General features: G+C 34.3%; 2 protein-coding genes across 3 annotated transcripts; one reads left to right on the top strand and one right to left on the bottom strand.

The window, feature by feature from the left end:
• Positions 1–6,337: 6,337 nt before the first annotated feature.
• LOC131626674 (uncharacterized) lies at positions 6,338–9,383 on the bottom strand. 2 transcript variants are annotated; one of them, XM_058897515.1, is made up of 6 exons: positions 9,192–9,377; positions 8,982–9,096; positions 8,568–8,819; positions 8,147–8,290; positions 7,317–8,063; positions 6,338–6,727 (listed from the first exon to the last, which is right to left on the bottom strand). In XM_058897515.1, exons 2-6 carry the CDS (start codon positions 9,093–9,095, stop codon positions 6,494–6,496), a joined length of 1,491 nt encoding a protein of 496 aa, XP_058753498.1. In that variant the 5' UTR covers position 9,096; positions 9,192–9,377; the 3' UTR covers positions 6,338–6,493. The 2 variants fall into 2 exon arrangements, with proteins under 2 accessions (XP_058753498.1, XP_058753497.1); XM_058897514.1 differs by having other exon boundaries at positions 6,589–7,126; positions 9,192–9,383.
• A 9,091-nt stretch (positions 9,384–18,474) lies between these two features.
• On the top strand, positions 18,475–21,341 carry LOC131626666 (pentatricopeptide repeat-containing protein At2g17033-like). Its single transcript, XM_058897503.1, has 2 exons — positions 18,475–18,827; positions 18,897–21,341. Exons 1-2 carry the CDS (start codon positions 18,543–18,545, stop codon positions 20,007–20,009), a joined length of 1,398 nt encoding a protein of 465 aa, XP_058753486.1. The 5' UTR covers positions 18,475–18,542; the 3' UTR covers positions 20,010–21,341.
• The last annotated feature ends 1,749 nt before the right edge of the window (positions 21,342–23,090 follow it).

Genomic DNA, 23,090 nt, shown 5'->3' with positions numbered 1-23,090 from the left:
AACGCACCGCAAATAATATTAATATTAATTATTATCATATATTATTATTATTATTATTATATATGAGGCTGGGAGAATGAGGAGGAGTGGAAACTCACTGCATTGTCAATATTCAACACTGTTTTGTTCCTTTCTTTGCTACTATTTTTTTTTTCTTCCATATTGCATACCTATTTAGTGATTTTTTTTAATACTGAAAAATTATTTCTTCTAAATAAATAATTAAATTATTAATTATCTTTTATTCGATTTTATACTTTACAATTTTCTACTATTAAGTATTTTTGTGGAAAATTTTCTTCTTTAGGTAAACTAACATGACCATTTCTCAACCAATCCCATGGATCTCTTATACACCACGTCAAATTTCAATTTTACATTCTAATTCCGTGAATGCACATCCGGAAGCACCTCATATTTTGAAAAAAATTTAATTTCTTCCGTAGATATATCCACGAAAGCTATAAAACACAGTAAAATTTGGGATTTTCTAGAAAATCTCAAGTTCCGTAGATGCATCTACGGAACACTCTATTGTCAAACTCCATCAAACTTTTCCGTAGATGTAACTACGGAAGATTTTTTCCAATTACACATCAAACCTTTCCGTTGATGTAATTACAGAATATTTTTTCCAATTAATTGAGATTTTGGATTTTTTTCAATTAATTTGTAATTTAATTGGAGATTTTCCCAATTAATTGAGAAAATCTCAAATTAATTAACTTTGATATAATCTATGTAATCATTAAAACATAGTGAAATTTGGGATTTTCCCAATTAATTGAGAAAATCCTAAATTAAGTTACAAATTAATTGGGGAGATCTCAAATTAATTAATTTTATGAAATATTTCGTAGATCTATCTACTGAACATTCTGATTTTCCCAATTAATTGGAAAAATCTCACGTTTCACTATGTTTTAAGGGGTTCCATAGATCCATCTCTAGGAAAACCACCCTTCCCAAACCCTAGCTAAACCCTATATCACTCGCTCTAATCTACTCTCACTTCCACCAAACAAACTAGAAAGACGAGGATAAGCAGACTTCACGAAGAAACCACCAGCAAACTCTAGGTTTCAAATTAAAACATTCGTTTGACTTTACTTAATCAATTCATCCATCCTCCCTATAAGCTCCAAAAGAAGTTTTTCCTCCCAAACAAGGAGGGAATGGCCTACCAAGAAATTCCAAACCCACCAGCCCATCCCTCCTACTATTTGAGACTTCTTCTCGAGAATAAGGAATAATCGTTCATACTGAACATTAAAAGAATTTGACCTTACCCGCGCGTCGTGCCAAAAATTGGTCTGCATTTCACCCCTTACCACCTTGGAAAAAGAGGATACAAACCAATATGATGGCTCATCTAACTTTGAGCCTAAAAGAGAAACATTTTTTCACCAGCGATAGGCACTTCTAAAACTCTCATTCCTCACCTACCAGAGGCCCTATAATTTGAGACCCATACCTAGTCGAAATCATATCCTTCCACAAGTAGGGGTGATTGACCATCACTCTCCACCTCCACTTGCCTAAAAGAGACAAGTTCACCAGCCACGTATCTTTAACCCTGAGACCTCTATGGCCTCTACCTTTGCACACATCCTCCCACTTGACCCACGTCACCTTCACCCCACCTTTAGACCCACCAAAAGGAAACACCCTTGCATCCCAACCACTTTCTTCCACACCACTACATTTTCATAAAAGAGAGAAAGAAAATTGGTATAGAATTCAAAACCAATTTCAAAAGAGTTCTTGGAAAAATTCACTTTAAGACATGAGACGAGCTCAAAATTTCTCATAATAGACTTAATAATTAGAAATATTTAGTATAAACTCTAACAACATTCATCATTCTACTAGTTTAATTGATACATCTTTTGTTAAATTGAAAAATAATCGTTTTTTTATTTTTAAGACTTCTTATCTTAAAAATAAATATAATAGATTATTGAATAAAAAAAGTGAAATGTTTTTTTTTTCAATAGGTAATGGAATTAAAACGAAACAATAGTTACAACCACACCATTCTACCTCTTAATACAATTTAGAGGTAAAATGTTCCAGATATGAAAATTACAGGACGCAGAAGAAATATTAACTGCTCTAAACCACTTCCAAGAGGATAACACAATCGCACTGACACATTCGTCAAAACTAAACGTACTACCCCTAAACACTATGGAATTCCGCAAAATCCAAATGTTCCAAACAACCGCCATCCAAATAATCCCTACAGTTAATCTTTCGTCTAAAACCTTAATTTTGTCAAAGAAGGCGAGATAATTTCTTAACTCAAGGTTTGATAACAAAATAGATGTACCTATCCAAACTCCAATTTTCTCCCACACTTTCTCCAAAACAGGGCACCCAACAAACAAGTGATTGGAGTCCTCTTCAGCATTGAAGCAAAACACGCAGCAGCATTCTGAAGGCGAGTCCAAAATCCTCTTCTTTTTCAATTGTTGTTTCGTCGGGTTTCTATCCAAGATTAGTCTCCAAACAAAAATTTTCACCTTGGAGGGAGCCTCTATATTCCACATAAACTTGAGCTTTGCTGCTAGCACTGGATCCACACTCTGCACAGCCCCTCTTTTCAGAATTTCTCTCGCACATGACTTAACCGAAAAGCCGTCGTCCTTGTTCGGTTCCCACTCGAACGTGTCCTCTTCATTCTGCACCAAAGTAACGTGATCCAGAAAAACCATCAGCATCTGGACAAGCTCGTTCACCTCCTCTTCTTCTCTACTAAACCAGTCTTGGACGTCCCAGACCCATTCCCCATCCGGCCAATGACCCGCTTCCGAAACAGACATTAAAGGCTCAGCTGCGATAACATAAAGTTCAGGAAAAGCCTCCGCTATAGCTTGATCACCCATCCATCTACTGAACCAAAAAGCTGTTTTTTCACCATTCTTCACATTGCAAGAAACAGCATCCGACACTGACATTCCTCTAGAACCTGTGCAGTCATTAATCGCCATTATATCTCCCCACCATATCGAATCTCTCTTTTGTATCAAACTGCTATCATTAACAAACATTTTCAGCTCCGGTATAGCGTATTTATGCTTCAACAAAGCACTCCAAACCGCATTTTTTTCGACTAGGATCCTCCACTTCCACTTCATCAACATTGAAATATTCATGTTTTCGATATCCCTAATACCAAGCCCTCATTCTTCTTTACTCTTGCAAACTTGTTTCCAACTAACCCAGCTAATGCCTCTTTCTCCTTCCACTCCCCTCCATAGAAACTGTCTTTGAATCCCGATTAGTTCCTTAATCACCTTTCTAGGCGCTCTATAGAACGACAACGAATACAAAGGTATCGCGTTCAGAACCGAATTAATCAAAACCACCCTTCCTCCTATTGATAAGTACCTCCCTCGCCATTTGTCAAGTCTCTTCCTCACATTCTTCACAACCTCCTTCCACATTCCCGTCTTCCGAGGGCTGCCTCCCACCATAATCCCCAAAAACTTGAAGGGGAAAGTCCCTATACCGCAAGCTAAGAAAGACGAAGCCATATGCAAAATAGACTCTTCTATGTTTAAACCGAATACATTGCTTTTACAGAAGTTTACCTTGAGTCCAGACATCATCTCAAAACCTCTCAATATCGCTTTCAATGACCATAAGTTATGGTTCACTCCTTCACCAATAACAATAGTATCGTCCGCGAACTGTAGGATATCTACTGCACAATCGGTACCACACTGAAATCCCTTGTATTCTCCCATCTCTACAGCTTTATCCATTACACACGTCAGTCCCTCCATCACTATCACAAACAGGAGAGGTGATAAAGGATCACCCTGGCGCAAACCACGCTCCACCTTAAAATCTCCCGTGCAACTACCGTTGACCACTACCGCCATGCTACTCTTAAACACAGTTGCTTCAATCCATTTCAGCCACAGATCACCAAATCCCATTCTTCTCATCACATACCTTAAATAGTCCCAATTGACGCAATCGTATGCTTTCTCGTAATCTACTTTCAAAATCAAGCAGCTCCTCTTATCCCTCTTAGTCATATCAATAATCTCGTTTACTACCAAAACACCGTCAAGAATATTTCTATTTCTAATGAACGCCGACTGTTTTTGGGAAATCAGCCCCTCAACCACTTCTTTAAGTCTTCCAGCAAGAATTTTGGTAAGAATTTTTTGCAGGCTTCCCACGAGACAAATAGGTCTGTACTCTTTCAGAGATTGCGGGTTTGATACTTTCGGAATCAGAGTTATAAAAGAGGCAGTACTGGCTTTAATCAGAGTTTGGTTCGCATGGAAGTCATTCACGAACTTCATAACATCCTCTTTGATCAACTCCCAAAAAGATTTGAAGAATTCCATAGTAAAACCGTCAGGCCCCGGTGTCTTGCTTCCATCACAGCTCCACACTGCAGATTTAACTTCCTCTACCGTAAATGGTCGTTCAAGGTTAGCCGCTGCTCCTTCTGCCAAGGATTTGAAGTGCAGTCCACCAGGGACAGGTCTAGTCCTACAAGGCTCCTTAAAGAAATCCATGAAGTGTTGTCTAATTTTCAGTTTCACCTCCGCCGCACTTTGCATCGAACCATCTTCCTCTTTCACGTAACTAATAAAGTTCCTTCGCAATCTTCTCTTTAAGGATCTATGAAAGAACCTCGTGTTTGAATCACCTTCTTTGAGCCAAGATTGACCTGATTTCATGCGCAGCATACTCTCCTTCAGAAGAAGATGCATCCATAACTGCTCACAGTTTTGTCGTCTTTCTTCTACTGTATCTTCAACATCAATACCATCCAGAGATATCAAGCTTTGATCCAAGATGTTTTGTTCATCAATGTTTTCCTCAACCTTTAAGTCTATCCATCCAAATGTTTCTTTGTTCCAAACCTTCAGCCTAGATTTAAGAAGCTTTAACTTTTCGTACAAACAAAAGTCTCCTCTACCATTAACACTTAATAGACTCCACTCCTTGTTGACAAAGCTAACGAAATCGTCATGCTTGAACCAGCTGTTGTTAAAGCGAAAGGGTTTAGGGCCTCAGTCCACCTCTCCCCCTCTCACCCAAACTGGACAATGATCAGACAACACTCTTTTCCCCACTGATTGATTGACTAGTTTTAACCTAATTGTATATTTGGAGTTTTTTCAAAATTTTCATTTAACCCCGGTTGATAGTGTGAACTTATGGTTGGTTCATTTGGATTCTTTGTTCATGAAAAGCAAAATGGAGTTTAAATTTGTGATCGGATTTTTTCAAGAAAGAGAAATTAATGAGGACCAATCAAAAGATTGAAAAAATATATTTTATTTGAATTTTTGGCTTATAATAATTCTAATTAGTTTTAATTTAAAATTATACTAATTTTTTAATTTTGAATTAATTAATATTTGCTTCATTTCACGTATTTTATGACTTATTTAATTTTAGGAGAATTCTTATAATAATCAGCATTTGAGTCAGCACTCAGCATTTTGATATTTATGACTCATTTAATTTTAGGAGAATTTTTATAATGAGTCAGCAATTTATAACGTCTTTTGGACTAAATTTGAAATTAATTGAGTGGTTCTACTTTATGAGAATGATCAGTGAGTTTTGTCTCTTGTAGTAATTTCTTTAGATTTGGTGTCTCATTTTCCATCTTCTTCAAATCTATCTTTTAGTCATATTCCCCCCTTTTTATTTATTTAGTACTTCGTTGAAATCATATAATTTGATTAAATCTTCAAATCCTATGAAAGCAATCAAAGTCCATATCAATACTGGAATTATAACCTTGACTCTTGTAATATATCAACTTCTAATGGACAATAATAGGTAAATGAAAGGTCTAGTTTTTGGTGGTAGTTGCAATTGTACCCGCTATAATGATGATCCCTACAAAATTATCTTTGAACTAGATGTCTAGAACACATTCTATTAGTCAAACATAACCATATGTATAAGAAATGAATCTAGTCTCCCTAGCTGATGTCCATCACTCTGCACATTCATGCATATTGCAAGCAAAATGAAATATCAAGTCTATCAAAACTTGTGTTAGATAATAAAATGTTTGAGTTTAAATTGAGTTTAAGGAGATGAAAATGAAATGTCACTTTATCAAAACATAAATAAAGCAAACAAGTGAAACATCTCCTCTCCTTTCAAATGAAGTAACGACTCTCAATATTCAGTTCTGACAAACAATGCTTGTTTGTACAAGAAGCAGAATCATGTATTTAGGTGGTAATAAATGACTTTAACCAAAGCATGTGAGAGAAGCTTTAGTCAAAATCAATCTTGTAACACCTAAAGGATTAATTAAAGCCTTAAACAAACACATAAACAATTAAGAACTAATAGCGGGTTATATAAGTTTAAGGGCAGTTATATACGGAATTCTGTTAAGACAGTATCCAAGATTCCAGTCAACAGTTATTCATAGACCTATTTTATATACAATTGCCATCATTCTTTTGGAAGGCTCAAGTTCAACAAGCACAACTCAATTGAACAAGTCATCTTGGTTGCTTACGTCTCCATCATCATCACCATCATCATCGGTGGAATCGTCAGTAATAGTATTGAATGTCAATATCAACTCTAAAAATTCTCGATCTGCAGTTGACTGCTCTTCACTGTTTTCCGTCATAACCCTTCGCCTTGGAAGTGAAAACAGTTGCATCATCAGGTCGTCCGGAGAAGCTACCTGGTACATCCAGTCCCGAGCCTTGGCTTTCTGTCGGACACAGAAAACTTTTATCAATTTGCATCATTACAAACCACCAGACATATTATCATTGTTGCCATTGTCATCATTATTATCATCACCAACACCATTGTTCTCATCATCGTTACAATCATTGACATATTCTCCTTCATCAAATTCATCAATTTCCTCATCATCCTCACAACCTTCATCGTCATTATCTTCATCAACATCATCATCACCACCTCCACCATCATCGTCATCATCATCATCATCATCATCATCATCATCATCATCATCATATTCTTCATCATCAAACATATCATCAAACATATCATCGTCGTCATCAAACATATCATTGTCGTCATTGTCATCGTCACTATCATCATCGGCATCACTCTCAAACCAACGAATTTCATCAAATATAACCTTATTCAAAGAAGTAACAGCAGAGAAATTATTTATTTGGATTAGTTTAATTTTTTAGATGAAAATTTTATGAAAACTGTCCCAGTTAGAGTTAGGTAAATAAACTAGAGCTTCTAAAACATAAAAAGTATCACTAAATAAGATAATTTGGTTGAGTTCTGAAATGTAATAACTAGATCAAGAATCATACCTGTTCAATATTTTTGGGTAAAATAGCTTTCTCGAGGGCCTTTGGAGTCCATATCTTGATGTCATGCTCAATACCACTGCTTGCAAGTACCGTTGAATGAGGATGAGACTCAATACAGTTCACAACGTGCTTGTCAGCTTCCATGACACGAATAAGCTGACCACCTTTCTTCTTCCATGTGAAAATACGACCACAGTCTGATCCACTCACCACATACTCACAATTAGGTCCAAAAAAACTTACACCCTTAACTGTCTCACAATTCCTGTGTCCCTTAAAAACTTGAGGGGTGACTTTGTCATTAGCATCCATGTTTGGTGGAGAATGCTCAGAACTATCACCCATGTCACTTGTATCACTATTCACAGAAATAGGGGACCCAGGAATAGGATCCATTCCCAAACCCATATCTTGTGTAAAAAGGTAAATAAACTCGTCATTATAGGACACAAGAAGCTCCCTTTGTTCAGAAAAGGCCAGGCCTGTTATTCCTACTTGCTCATCGCCAATCAAGTGTCGAGGGCAAAAGTAGTCAACCGGTTGACCAAAATCAGTTGATGCATCCCACTTATATTTGCGGATATCAAAAAGCCGTGTATATTCATCAGACCCAGCAACCGCAAAGAGATTTGGGTTCCTTGGATCAATTGCAATTGTATTAAGAAGGATGACTGGCACGTAACTCCATTTATCCCCAAGTGGCTTGCAAGTAAAAAGTTCAGTTGCAGTCCCGGTTCTCAGATCAAACTGTTAAGATAGCTAGCTGGTGAGAGTGGACTAAAAGATCAAGTACAAAAAGATATTCATAGAAAAAAAAATTAATCACTCACATGCTGTACTAATCCATCTTCACCGCAGGTGTAAAATATATGAGGGCTACCAGGCTCGATAGCCAACTTATGAGCCCGTCCTAGATGCTTGGCCAATAACTTAGTTTCCACATGTCCTTGTTCAAGAATTTGAGCTTGCCTCACCTAAAATTGAGAATTCACATAACAAAAAAACCCTTCTTTTAGTAAACTAGCCAAATAACATTCATGCATGACATATCCAAAACAGTCCACGACCGCTACAAAACGGTATCAACAAGTGCCGATACCGATACCGTTATTCACCATTTTTACGTTAAAGAACAAAGTATGGTTATTTCCCACCCCAACAACCGCAACTAGTGCCGCGACAGCAACACCTATACCGACCGAAATTGCAAAAGCTTGTCCATTACATATAAGAATGACCCTTACGACATACCTGGCCATCAGCAGCACAAGTGACAATGGTTCGATCATCAGAGTGAGGCATGAACTTAGCCTGGAAAACATTGTTACTATGACCGGAATGGAAAGAGAGCCTAGTACGACCAGTTTCCCAATCCCAGAGAATAATTTTCCTGTCATCAGAACCTGAAACCAGAATATCACCATCTGCATTGAAGCCTACAGTGTTCACACAACCTCTGTGCTTGTCCAGTTTTCTGAATACATCAAGTCGAAGAACAAGATCCTAAACACATTACAACATCAATAAATCAATCAATCATCATAGAGGCACATTCACATGTTCATGTCATGAAACCCTAACAATTTCAATTTACTATCAAAAATCAATAAACCTAAAACAATATGAAAATGTAGGATTGTGAATTTGAACCGTAAATGCGGGTACCTCGGAGGCGGCGAGACGGTTGGGGAAAATTCTGGCGGGTAACTCGCCGAGTTCTCGATTGGAGAGATCGCGAAGGGGCTTGTAGACGGTGGTGTCTCTAGGTCTCTTGTTCATCCTGCAAAACGGGGAAAACGAAAGAGTAAGAGAGATAGGGCGAGGAAAGAAAAGATAAACTGTGACGATGGTGATGGTGGTGGTGGTGGTGGTTACCTTGATGCCGGCGAGCGAGCGGCGAGGGCTGAGTGAGTCTGTGAGAGAGTGGGGTCGTTTGTATGTTGAAAACGATCGATTGTGGTGGTGTGTGTAGTGTGTACTCACGTAAGAGGGCTCCACAGACTCTGTTAACGTGGCACCCACGCTATTCAAGAGAAATTCTTAATCTACTCATGCTCACATGCCCCGTTGTTGACATAAAATTCTATTATTTTTAGAAAGACAAAAGAAGTAAAGATGATATTGATAATAAACAAAGATTTTTTTCAAATATTTAGATCAATAGTATATTTTTTCTCCTATATCATTTTTGAATAAAAATTATTTATATCATAAATATCATTTTTTTTAAAATAATATCATAAATATCTAAAGCTAAAGTAGTCATACCTGAGGGACAGTCACATATAGAACCTGCTGAACCCCCTTGTGGAGGTTATTTCCACTCCTAAAAGAGCATAGAGCGACACAGATGTGATAAATGATGAAGATACATGTACTTTGAGCACTAAACTGAGCAAAGATAGAGGCAAGTCAAATGTTGTAACAAGTAACTCATCTGAAATTCCGTGCTTAAATGGATTTGGGGTGCTAGAGGATTTGAAAGAGCCTCTAGTAGCCATAGATAAAGGACCATGATTTTATCTTGGAACACAAGGGGGTTAAATAAAGTAGGTAAGATTAGAGATATTAGCTCCCATCTCTTGCATCTTAGACCTGCCATTTGCTTATTGCTTGAAACTAGAGTAAAAAGTAACAAAATAGCCAAGGTTAGAGATAAGCTTAGACTTAATGATTGTTGGGTGGATAATTCTACTGCTCACCCTAATGGTAGAATCTGGATCAATTTGGGATAATAATAGGTTTGATTTAAAGCTTGTCAACCTCTCTAGCCAACACATACACTATGGAGTATACAATACAGCAGGGAATTTTCAATTTTGGTTAACTGCAGTCTATGCTCATAACCAGTTGGATAGAAGAAAGGCATTGTGGAAAACTATTGAGAAAATCCATGGTACTCAAGTTGGTCCTTGATGTATTATTGACGACTTTAACAATGTAGCTAAAGGATAGGACAGGATCGGGGGCAAGCTTGTTACTAAGGCTGAATACAGTGATCTGCTCAGTATGATGAATAAAACAGAGTTATCTGAAATGGACAGCCTGGGAGATTTCTTCACTTGGTCAAACAAGCATTCTATTGGGACTATATATTCTAGGATTTATATAGCCATCTACAATGTCCAATGGTTCCAGCTTTATAGCACTCATACCCTGACTATCCTTCCCCCTAGTATATCAGATCACTCTCTTTTTGCATATCAAAGGCCATGAGGATATAAAGAAGAAACAACAGCACTTCAAATTCAACAATTACCTAGCTGACATGCCTGGATTTCATGAGATGGTTACTGAATCTTGGATGAAACCTGCTCGAGGGAGACCCATGCATAAATTGTGGCATAATATCAAGAAGTTGCAAAGGGATATCAAGTAGTTTCGCATGAACACTGGTACCTTGAAGCAAAGACTGACTCAAGCTAGAGTTGTCCTCCATGATGCCCAACAGGAGCTACTCTGTAATAGAATGGAAGGTAGCCTCATTGATAAAATCAAGAAGCTTGCTGAGGATGTTATTAGTATTCACAACCAAGAAGAGAGTATGCCGAGGCAACATGTTAAAATTTACTAGATTAGCAAAGGTGATGGAAACAACAACTTTTTCTATGCCTAACTCACTGTTAGGCACAACACCAAAAAATTACTTTTCTGCAACATGATAATGGTGAGATTATTACGGGACATGATAACCTTATGCAGGAAGTGATGTCCTTCTATGGCAACCTTATGGGAATTGCAGCTACTAGCATCAAGCACATAGATGTGGAGGCCATGAGAAAGGGCGCTCAGCTTGACATGGTGCAGAGAGGTTGGCTTATCAGGAATATCACTATGGAGGAAATTGAAGGAGCTCTGAAAGGGATAGAAGAAAACAAATCCCCTGGTATTGATGGCTTAAATGCTAAATTATTTAAGATCTGTTGGAATACTCTGAAGACTGATGTGGCTGCAGTAGTTGAGGAGTTCTTTACCAAGGGTTTCTTACATAAGGAGTTTAACAGGACTGTTGTTACTCTTATTCCCAAAGGTGAGAGTGCAAAAAGTATCAAGGAATATAGACCTATAGTAGGATGCACCATTGTCCTCAAAATTATCTCTAGGATCCTTACTGCTAGAATGAGAGATATTATGCCAATAATTATTAACAAAAACCAAGCAACTTTCATCTCTGGCTAGGATATCCACAATCATATTCTCCTAGCTTATGAGCTACTTAAAGGTTATGATAGGAAGTATGAGACCCCTAGATGTATGTTTCAAATAGACCTTCAAAAGGCCTGTGATATGGTCCATTGGGGAGCCCTTGAGAAGATTATGCAAGAGTTGGGATTTCCCAGTAAATTCATCATTTGGGGCGATGACTCTTGTCACCACTGTCACTTATGCTTTTAATGTGAATGGGGAGCTCTCTACACCTTTGCAAGCCAAAAGGAGAATTAGGCAAGAGGGTCCTATATCCCCTTTGATCTTTATCATCCTGATGGAGTACCTCAGCAAATGCCTTCTAAAGATTCAACTTGACCCTAATTTTAATCACCATGTGAAGTGTGAAAAGTTATCCCTAATCAACCTCTCATTTGTTGATGACATCCTGCTTTTTTGCAGGGGTGATCAGACATCTATTGATTTACTCATGACTACTTTTCATTCTTTTTCAAATTCAACAGGTCTTGTCCTTAACCCAAGGAAGAGCAAGGTTTTTTTTTGTAGTGTAAACATGGACGCTAGGAGTAGTATCAAGGCAGCTACAGGTTTCGAAGAAGGTAAATTCCCTGCAAGGTATTTAGGTGTTCCTCTTTCCTGCAAAAAGTTGAATATCCACCATTATCTTCCCCTCATAGATAGGATTACTAGCCGGATTAGGCGTTGGTCTACTAAACTGCTTAGTTATGCTGGAAGAATCCAGCTGGTTAAGAGTATTTCTTGCTCAATAACTCAGTACTGGATGCACAATTTCCCTTACCCAAATCTCTCATCTAGAAGATTGATTCCTTGTGTAGAGCTTTCATTTGGGCTGGCAATAGAAAGAGTCATGTGGCTTGGGATAAGGTCTGTATCCCAGCTAAACAAAGGGTATGGGTTTGATTAATCTGTATGTTTATTACAAAGCCTCTCTTCTTAAGTGCCTCTGGAATATCTGTAGTAAAAGTGACAATTTGTGGGTAAAGTGGATCCATACTAATTATCTGAAGGGTAAAGATATTATAAAGATGGATGCATGCAGTAACTGGACTTGGATTATGAGGAAGATTCTCAGTCCTTCTCATTGAAGCTTTGCAGCCTCTTTGGGCATAACTGCTGCATATTAATAAGTTATCCTTGAAGCAGATTTATGGTATCCTGATTGATGACCACACTAGAGTCCCTTGGCATAAACTGTTTTGTCATAATCTGGTCAGACCTAAAGCCAAGATTATTTTTTGGCTGCTATGCAATGGTAGGCTTCCCACTAAAGAAAGGCTCCACCGTTTTGGTATGCTGCAGGATTCTACATGTAGCCTTTGAACTAAGGTTGAGGAGACAGCAAATCATCTTTTTTTTCTGTTGCAAAGGTACCTCTGGTATATGGAAGTAAGTGTCGGTTTGGCTGAATGTTGACCACCAACCTCTGAATTGGGTCCAAGAGCTGCAATGGCTTACTAAATATGTTAGAGGGAAGGGTATATGAATACTATTTATTTTGATAATGATAGGCACACAAACTACACTGTTGAAAATATCATAGAGAATATAGCGTTTTGAGGTTGGCAAAATAGGAAGCTTAGACTACACATTGCCAATCTAATGCTTTAATTTGTTTCTCTTGGTGGCTGGATCGTTTTGATCGCCCTTGTTTGTATAGTTTTTTTGAATTAATATATTCCCTTTTTGGTTAAAAAAAAAGTCAAATACAAAAGTGATCAAAGATCCAACCTTCTAATAAAACAAGTTAACACTAAAGCAGCTACTTAAGTTAACACTAAAGCATCAAAGTAGCTGTATGTTTCCTTAATTTGGTCGACACCAACCTCTATACATCACTTTCTCTATAATTCTTTCTCCTATATCTATGCTTGTATTTCTATGAGTATGCTTTCCAAAAATCACTTCATTTATGTATTATCATATACCATACACAGTTTCAGCAACTGCAGCCTTGAGCAACTTGAATCTCCAACCTTTTTTAGCAGCCATCTACATAAGCCAACCAAGCTCAATAGACCAAATTTGAGGCTCATGAGTTATGCCTATCCCCTGCAACACATGCTTCCACACGGCTTTAGAGTACCTACAATCAAACAAAACATGATCCAGAGTTTCATCTGTCTCATTGCAGAGACTGCAACCTCGCTCAGTAATCAAACCAAAACGAATCAGCTTATCTTTTGTACCCAGTCTGCCATGGCAGGCCAACCACGTGGTGATAGCAGCCCTAGACCTAACACAATTGTCTTTGAACAGATGTCTCCAGGGGACCCTAACCGAATCACCCATCATCTTATCATACAAATGCTTCATCCTAAACTTCTTCTTCTGGACCATGTGATCCCAATCAGGCTGCAGATTTGTGTATTTCTTTACAATGGGTCGTGGCGTGCTTGTTATTTTGATAACTTTGATTTGTTGTAAGATGAGTTTTTTTTTTAATATTCAATCGGAATGCGAGAAAATCATCAAGGGTGCAAAATGCAACAAGCAACCTTAATAATAATAAAAAAAAATCTTTGAGCATGCTATGTGATATGAATACACCATATCAAACTACCTAAAAAAATTCATTCTGAATATTTTAGAAATTCTTACTACTACTATTTGGTACTAAAACCTCTCTAAATATTAATTTCATAACTATAAATTTTTGTTCATAGTGTCTATATTATATTAATATGCATTTAAAAATAGGATAATACAAAGAGGCATAAGTTAAGAAATTTATATATAGAAATTTATATTGAAAAAACAATAAAAATAATTAATTATATATTGAGAAAAGGGGCGATGCACTGACAGTGTAAAAAAGTTTTATACTGTCAATCAATCACGACTTTGTTAAGCACCAAGTCATACTTTAAATCTTAAATTACTGATATGATGTGGCAGAATAAAATATTTTTATTGGATGACAGTGTAAATTTTTTTTACACTTGCACTACCTTTTAACTCTTATATATTTTATATTAAACTAATACACAATTTGCAAGACAATAATTTTGTTATTTAGTTCAGTAACACAAGTTAGAATTATTCTTAAAAATATAATTAATTTATATACTATATTCTAAGTGTCTAAGTATAATTCAAATAATTATTTATGAAATTTATTTTCTTTTATTAATTATATAATATTAAAATTTATTTAAAAATATGATTATTTGATATTTAAAAGGTTACACAGTGCATCACAACTATAACGACTATACACTGTTAATGTATTTCCATTAAATCCTATAAATATTATTCTTTTGGTTTCAAAATGAGAGTGTTTTAAAGAAAAATAATTGTTTTAAAATAAATATTATTTTCACGTGAAAATGATTTTTATTTTTCTAATTATTTGTACACTATTTTTAATATATTAATAAGGTTAATACAGTATAATGTAATATTTTATAATATTATTATTATATTTTTTATCTGTAAAAAAAATTTTAAATGGAGGAAATATTATCATACATAATAATAAAGCAAAATGAGTTTTTTGGAAATTTTGACAAGTGTCACTATTATGGACAATTTACTATTTTAATAGTTTCTACTTTAGAAATCTTACTATTATTGTTATAATTTTTATTTTCTTTTTTAAATAATTTCATATTTAATTTAATCTTCCAAAATTTATTGTTAATTATTTTATTTTATCACACATGCATTGTTTTACGTATCATTGCAATTATGCATTCTTTCCACTTTTCAAAGCATAACAATTGTCAATTATGTATTCTTTTCATTTTTCAAAGCATATTATTCAATAAAATACAATTATCAGTACCAAAGGTAAATCAAAAGTTTAATTTTGTCTCTTATACTATCAATGCAACATCATTATATTACTGATGCAATTTCATTTCTTATTCCAATATTTCATTTCTTCCCTTTTCAAATATTTCATTTCTTCCCCCTTTCCATTATATTGTATCTTTTCTTTCCAACTTTCATTGTTTTAATTTCCATTGTTTCAATTTCATTCAATCTGTTTTGATTTCATTTTCATTTTTGAATCTAGAATATTTCGAAATTTCAGTTAAAAAAAGTAAGATTTTGTTTTATCAATCTTAGAATATATTCATTTACAATTCTCTAATTCTTTTCACGTGTGAAATTACTTCTATTTCTATTAAACTAATTTTTGTCTGTACTATAAACTCAATAATATGTTTTCATCCTCCCTTTTCTGAGTTTTAATGACGCAAAACAGTTCTAATGGTTTCATTGTTGTGCTTGACTGTTATCGTTAGTTTTAATATCTATGTTTTCATGGTTTCATCAAAGGCAATGTGAATGTTTTCATGGTTTAATACTATGGATTTCTAAAAACTATGAGGTCCCTACTTTGGTATTAAATTTTTTATTTTTAAGTTCTTGAAAGTGATATATAACTTTGTTTTTGACAGATCAATATTGTTGTTGCAAATCTTTATATGGTCAAGACATCTCATTAAGATTGGCAAAGGCAATGACAACAACTAAACCTAATGGCAACGAACCATTTCCTCTATCAACTTGCAATTCATACACAATTTTATTTCAAAAGGTGAACATTATCATTTTAACGTATTTATTTGTTGGTCCATAACTGTATTTTATGTTCAAATGTAAACTTTCTGATTTTAAAATACGTTTAATTTACCTCTATTATCTATATTTCCATCATTAAATTTCACAAATCAAGTTTTAAAGAGGTAAAATTATTTAGGAAATTTCTACAATATTTACAAAATTTGACAGTTTCTCTCGCCGTATTTTGAAATCACATATAAAAAATTGTGAATGCGTTTGATACTTATTTCAAGTGACTTTCCTAGCATTTCTTCTATGTCTATTTTTTTTAGAATGACTTTTGTTCTATAATTTTCTAACATCTGTTGCATTGAATGTCTTTCTTTTTATGTATTTTTTTTAGGTTTATTCAAATTGAAGACAGATATTTAAAGTACGGTTTTTGACAGAAATATAGTGTAAAGTACTGTCTTTGATATTAGATGGTAAGATTATTTCAAAATATTTGGTAAGATTGATCAGTTACTGAAATTTGTAACAAGCAATTATCATAATTGATTTTTTTTTCTTAATAAAATGGCAGGTAACCATTTCAGTTTTTGAAAATCTTTTTAAAAAGTAATAAATTTAATATGTTGTTTTTATAAATGGAAATAAAATTAAATATCGAAGAAGAAATACGATTTTAAAAATTTTAATTTTTTTGATTAACTGCTTGCTTTTATTATTAAACCTCTTTAATATAATGACTTAATTATAATAAATACTAATTATAATATGGTTTAATTTTTAAAATAGGATAAAACGACATAAATTCAAAGAATAGGATACGTTGTAACATTACAAAGAATAGGATAAAAATGGATAAATTGAACAAAAATATTTATTCAAGTTATAATGGGTTAATTATTATAAATAATTTAATTATTTTAATATTAGTTTACTACTAATTATTTATATTATCCAAACATAATATGGTGGTTAATTCAAATAAATCCAATATATTATTTATGTACTTAATTTTAATTACAATAAATGCTAACTAAAATTATATTTAATTTTAGAAATTATTTTATTATTCTAATTTGATGTTGAATGTCATATATAATTAATAATTTATTTTTATTTCTGATATGAATAGAAATTAATATGTAACAATAAATTAATTTATAATTCAATATTAACTTTTTAAATTTGTATCATTATTTAATGAATTTCAATAAAATCATGATTATAATTCAATATTAACTTTTTAAATTTTACCATTATTTACTTCAAATTATTATTTTATAAATTATTTTATTATTTTACCATTATTTACTTCAAATTATTTAAATTCTCTAATTATGACGATCAATAAAAAAATCTAACTTAATACTTTTGGACTTAATTTTGGAAATATCTTTTATTTTATTTTAAATGGAATAATAATTATCAACTTCTCTAAATATAATTAGAGCTGAGAATGTGGGCTAACCCCTCCTGTTTAACTCGCTCCGCGTAAATCCAAAATTTAATCGGACTTAGTTCTGTTTATCTGCAATTATTAACAGGTTGTGAGTAGCATTTAGTAATTGAAAAAAAAAAAGGAGAAACCCACATTAAACTCAACACAAAATATTTTATTAACTTATATATTATAATGGATTTATTACCATAAATGCTAATTATAATTTTATTTAATTTAAAAAATTATTTTATTATTTTAATTTGATCTTGAATAATAATTATCTAACTTCTCTAATCATAATTTTAACTCGATCCGCATAAATTAGCAGGTCAAATTGTCCAAGTTGTTGTGTTCGCAATTATTAACGGGTTGTGATACATTATAAATTTACAAACAATAGGATAAAACGGCATAAATTTTACAAAAATTATTTATTCACATTCTCTAACTATAATAGTTTAGTTATATAAAAGTTAATTTTAATAAATAATTTAATTATTTTAATATTAGTTTACTAATTATCTATATTATCCCAATATAATGGTGGTTAATTCAAATAAATCCATTATTATATTATTTATGTACTTAATTTTAGAATATATATTTATTTTTTTAATTTTACTTGAATTATAATTATCCAACTTCGCATATATATATAAATTACTATTTCTCATCCTATTAAGTCACCCCTGCGAAAGCACGAAACGAGTAATATGAGGAGTAATATCAAATTTTTTTGGAAATCCAAAAAAAAATTATATTGCAACAAGACATAAGATATGTAAACTGTTTACACCAATAAAATACAACCATATATCTAAAGTTTTATACATAAAAAATAGACCGATATATTTTTTTACTCTTAATCTCCACATACAAACTTCTTTATGTATACTATTAATAACAATAATATTTTATCTATACAATAGTAATATTACTAGAAGTAAAATTTGTAAATTATAAGTGTTTTTTTAAAAAAAAATTTACTTAGAAAATATTTAACCCGTAGTAATCTTATATAGAAACAGCATGAGGAGGAGCAAGGAGAAGTAACGGCCATTTGAGTTGAGTTAAAGATGACGCTGAGATTTCAACTTCAAATCCAACAATCTCCTCCTCTTCCCCTTCCTTTCCAAATGCAACACCATGTTATTAGGAACAACAACTCTGTCCGCTGTGCACTAACGAAACAAGGCCAACGATTTCTCACGAAACTCTCCACCTCCAATAACACCAACACCGATAATCTCATTCGTAAATTCGTACAATCCTCCTCAAAATCCGTACAACTCTCCACTCTCACTCACCTCCTCTCTCCCACCACCCACAACAACAACAACCTCTCTTCTTTCGCCCTCCCCGTAAGTCTCTCTCCCCATCTTTTCTTCCCAAATTACCCCTGTAACTAACTCTTCATTTTTTCTTAACAGCTCTACACAAGAATCTCCGAATCACCATGGTTCACATCCAACCCTACCATCACCGCAGACCTCATTTCCCTTCTCCACAAACTCCAACTCCACACCGAATCCCAAACGCTATTCTCTCAAACTATTTCAAATCTCAACAACCGTGAACGTGACCTTGTTCTCTTCTACTCTAAACTATTAATCTCACACTCCAAACGCGCTTCTCAAACTGGCTTCGATTCCGCTTATTCTTATCTTAACAACCTTCTTCACACTTCCTCTTCTCTTTACGTCAAACGCAGAGCTTATCAATCCATGGTTAGTGGATTATGTGCAATGGATAAGCCTCGTGAGGCTGAGAATCTCATTCAGGATTTTCAACAAACAGATGGTGGTCCTGGTGGGGATAGGATTCAAATTCAACCTTCTGCTTTTGAATTCAAGTCTATTATATATGGATACGGAAGATTGGGTCTGTTTCAGGATATGGTTAGAGTGGTTGATGAAATGGAGAAAAATAGGTTTGTTATGGATACTGTTTGTTACAATATGGTTCTTTCGACCTACGGAATTCACGGGGAGCATGGGGAAATGGTTTCTTGGCTTAGACGAATGAGGAATTCCGGTGTTCCGTTCTCTATAAGAACTTATAATTCTGTGTCTAATTCTTGTCCGACGATAATGAGGAAGGTTGTGGAGTTGAATGACTTGGCGTTGTCGATGGAAGAGTTGTTGAGTGAGTGTTTGGTTGGAGGTGAAGCTACGGTGATTAAGGAGTTACTTTCGTGTTGTGCGATTTTTGAAGAGGTAATGGTGTGGGATTCTTCAAGGGTTAAGATGGATTTGCATGGATTTCATTTGGGTTCGACTTATTTGGTTATGTTGCTTTGGTTCGAGGAGATGCAAAAGAGGTTGTTGAATGCTTCAAATTATGAGATTCCTGATGAAATCACTGTGGTTTGTGGGGTTGGAAAGCATAGCAGTGTCAGAGGAGAATCACCGGTTAAAGCATTGGTTAAGGAGATGATGATGAAGATGAAAGGTCCTCTAAGGATTGATAGGAAGAAAGATGGTTGCTTCGTTGCGAAAGGTAAAGCTGTTAAAGTTTGGTTATGTGAATTGACAAAGCTATGATTTTGCTACTATACATGATGATGATGATGATGATGATGATGATGATGATGATGTTAAACATGAAATCAAATGATATGACAAAGATAGTTTCACTTTCACACGCACTTGCTATGCGATTAGTATTTATTGACTTAGATTACTTTGGTGCTGGACTTCAACTTGTGTATCATTTGATTCAGATTGTAGGATCTTGTTATCTTCCTCTTCCATAGCTTTGAACAACAAGTGTAGAAGAACTCGGTAGCTAGTTACATGTTTGTCAAAGGCTAGCATTGAACATAAATAATTAAATGAGCAAGTTTAATCGACTCAATTTTGGTTATTTGCATTCTGTGTTTTGATTTCTTGCTAATAGAAAAAATTAGTTATAAGGTTAGAGAGCTGACATGATTCAGCAAGCAGTAGCAAGGCAGTTAACCCCTTTTCATTTTCTGCAGTGGCTAGTCTTGGATATTTATCCAACAAATCTCAATGCATTTTGTGAACAACAAACCGATGAACCGGTTCTATACACAAAATCAAACCGATTTAATTAGTGAATCGGTCCTAGACACAAAATCAAACCGATTTAATTAGTCATGCCCAGACTGAACTGTTGCGATATATATATTGAACCGAACTGAACTAGTACAGTACCAATTGAACACATATGCTAATCTCACACAAAGTCCACTGGTTGCTTTCATCTCAAGAATATTCTAGCTCCCAACTAAGCATAAATGAGAGACCAATAAAATGATTAACCTATCCAGTAAGAGACAGAATCTTATCAAAGAAATATAACTCAATACAAATCAATGAAAGAATACAATTTGAAATTGCATAACACAAAAACTTAATAATTATCATGAACAAACTGACACAATTTTTTTGAAGTTGAAAAACAAAAAACACCTTCTAGAGTTCATTCAACCTTAAGCAGAATTGTTTCATGATACTAGCGCTATGAATCCACGAAACATTAGAGTTCATTCAACCTTGAGCAGAATTGTTTCATGATACTAGCGCTATGAATCCACGAAACATTAATCCGATGGATCAATTATCTTTCTCAAGGATGGCCTTGAAAATGTCATTGGGACAACAACCATATAATTCACTTGAGTGCAGTTCTTTAAATGGACAACAAACTATGAAGCATTTGGTCATTCATGTATGAATGGTTAGAGAGATTAATCTTGCGGAGTTTGAAAAGTTTCGACGAAAGAGTCTCTATTCCATCATGTAAGTTATTGCAAACTGTGCGCCTTCCGCTTAGGTCCAGTTCTTCGAGCAAAGGGAAAGAGTCTCTTAATTGTATATTTACTTTACTTATCAATTCATATACTTAGTTTACTTATCAATTCAATTCTATACTTAGCTCTCTTAATTGTGTATACTTATCAATTCATGAAATCGTATACTTAAGCTCTCTCAATCGTATACATAGTAAAATTTTTTTTTATCAATTAAGCTCTCTTTATAAATCGTATACTTAATTGTGTGTATACCAAATTATTTTTGTTACTTAATTATACTTGAATTGAAATAAATAATTCTTCATACTAAAGTTTTAAATAAGATTTGTTGGAATTTAAATTCGAGTACTAATTATAGAATATAATTATATGTGTTTCTGTCCAAGTCCGTTACTCGTAACAAAAACATGTTAATCAAAATTGGAACGAAAACAGGAATTCTATTCTAATTGTCTGTTTGGACCTGAAAACCGGCATGCAGAAATTAGAATTAAAATTTGGGATTGAAACTTGTATGGTTAGAGTTCTTCTTAGATTTTACTACAGCTTCTTTGTTCATGAGACTCAAGCGTCCATTGAAGCTCTTCTTTTGTCAATTTTGACAAATCTTTCGATTCTTCTGTGGCTACCACTATATGATCGAACTTGGGAGCCAATGACCTCAAGATCCTTGCAACAACTGCTCTTAATGTCAACACTTCTCCACATACCTTGAGGATCTTTGGGAGTTTCATTGGAAAAATTGTGAGGGTTTCTTCTCCAAGATCAAGGTGTTGGGGGTTTTGACAAGATCTTTACAATTTGGATTCGATCGAGTGAAAGCCTTGAACAACGAGAGGTTATTGCAAAGGAGTACTGTGAGATGGTGAATCGATTGGAGATCTTGGGTCATAACGATTTGCAATTTGAATTCGACCGAGTGAAATCACTGAAGAACGGTAGCTTCTTGCAAAGGAGTAGCGCGAGACGGTGAATCAGTTAGTGTTGTTGGGTGACTTGATAAAATTCAAATCAAAGAAAAAGGAGTGCAAGGATCAACACATAACATAGAGTTTGTAAGGTTGGATAGCAACATTTCTCTTGTAAACAATTTTTTGCACAGTAAGATTGATATCTCAATTCCAAATTGGAATTGGGGGAAGACGTAGCTGTAGGGAGGACGATCGACAAGGTGCCTAAACGAATCCTTGTGTCCTCTCTCTCTCTCTCTCTCTCTCTCTCTCTCTCTCTCTCTCTCTCTCTCTCTTTCATTTACTTGACATAAAAAAATTGTTAAATACATTGATTGCATATTCGATTCGTAGAGATTTTCCATTGCTTATTCAAAACTAAATTGATTTGTTGATTGCTTTACAATCTAATTGATTGTAAGATTTTTTTTATATAAACAAGCTGGCAAGAAAAATCTGAAAAATCGATCACACGCCATGTGTTTGATAATTTGTCAATATAAGTTTTCTTACTATTTTTATTGGAAATAGGTTACCTTAGAAAGCCTATTGAAACAATTGATTTTCTTCTCTTGAAGTAAGCAAATGTCGGTTTTCCCCGACGAGGTTATCTTTGAAATGGCTTTCCTCTTGGTTGAGTTACAACTCCCTCGAATATGATAAGATAGAATAATCAGTTCTCATACTTGTTTTTAACTTCCTTTGATATGATATTGTGTTTGTCTTGCCTCTTCAATCTCTTAATTTATTCAATAAAGATAACATAATTATCATCACCTCTTATACCAAGATTGTCTGCCTTCTTCCAAATTTTAGCAGCCAAACTTCCCTCTTCCAACAATATAAACCTCTGATTCCCTTGAACTACATCCAAATTCGTTGTTGATTTACAA

The sequence above is a fragment of the Vicia villosa genome, unplaced genomic scaffold (genome assembly GCF_029867415.1).
Source record: "Vicia villosa cultivar HV-30 ecotype Madison, WI unplaced genomic scaffold, Vvil1.0 ctg.000318F_1_1_1, whole genome shotgun sequence".
Classification (NCBI taxonomy): domain Eukaryota; kingdom Viridiplantae; phylum Streptophyta; class Magnoliopsida; order Fabales; family Fabaceae; genus Vicia; species Vicia villosa.
Note: the sequence above shows the minus strand (reverse complement) of the source record. Positions and strands in the feature narration are given on the sequence as shown.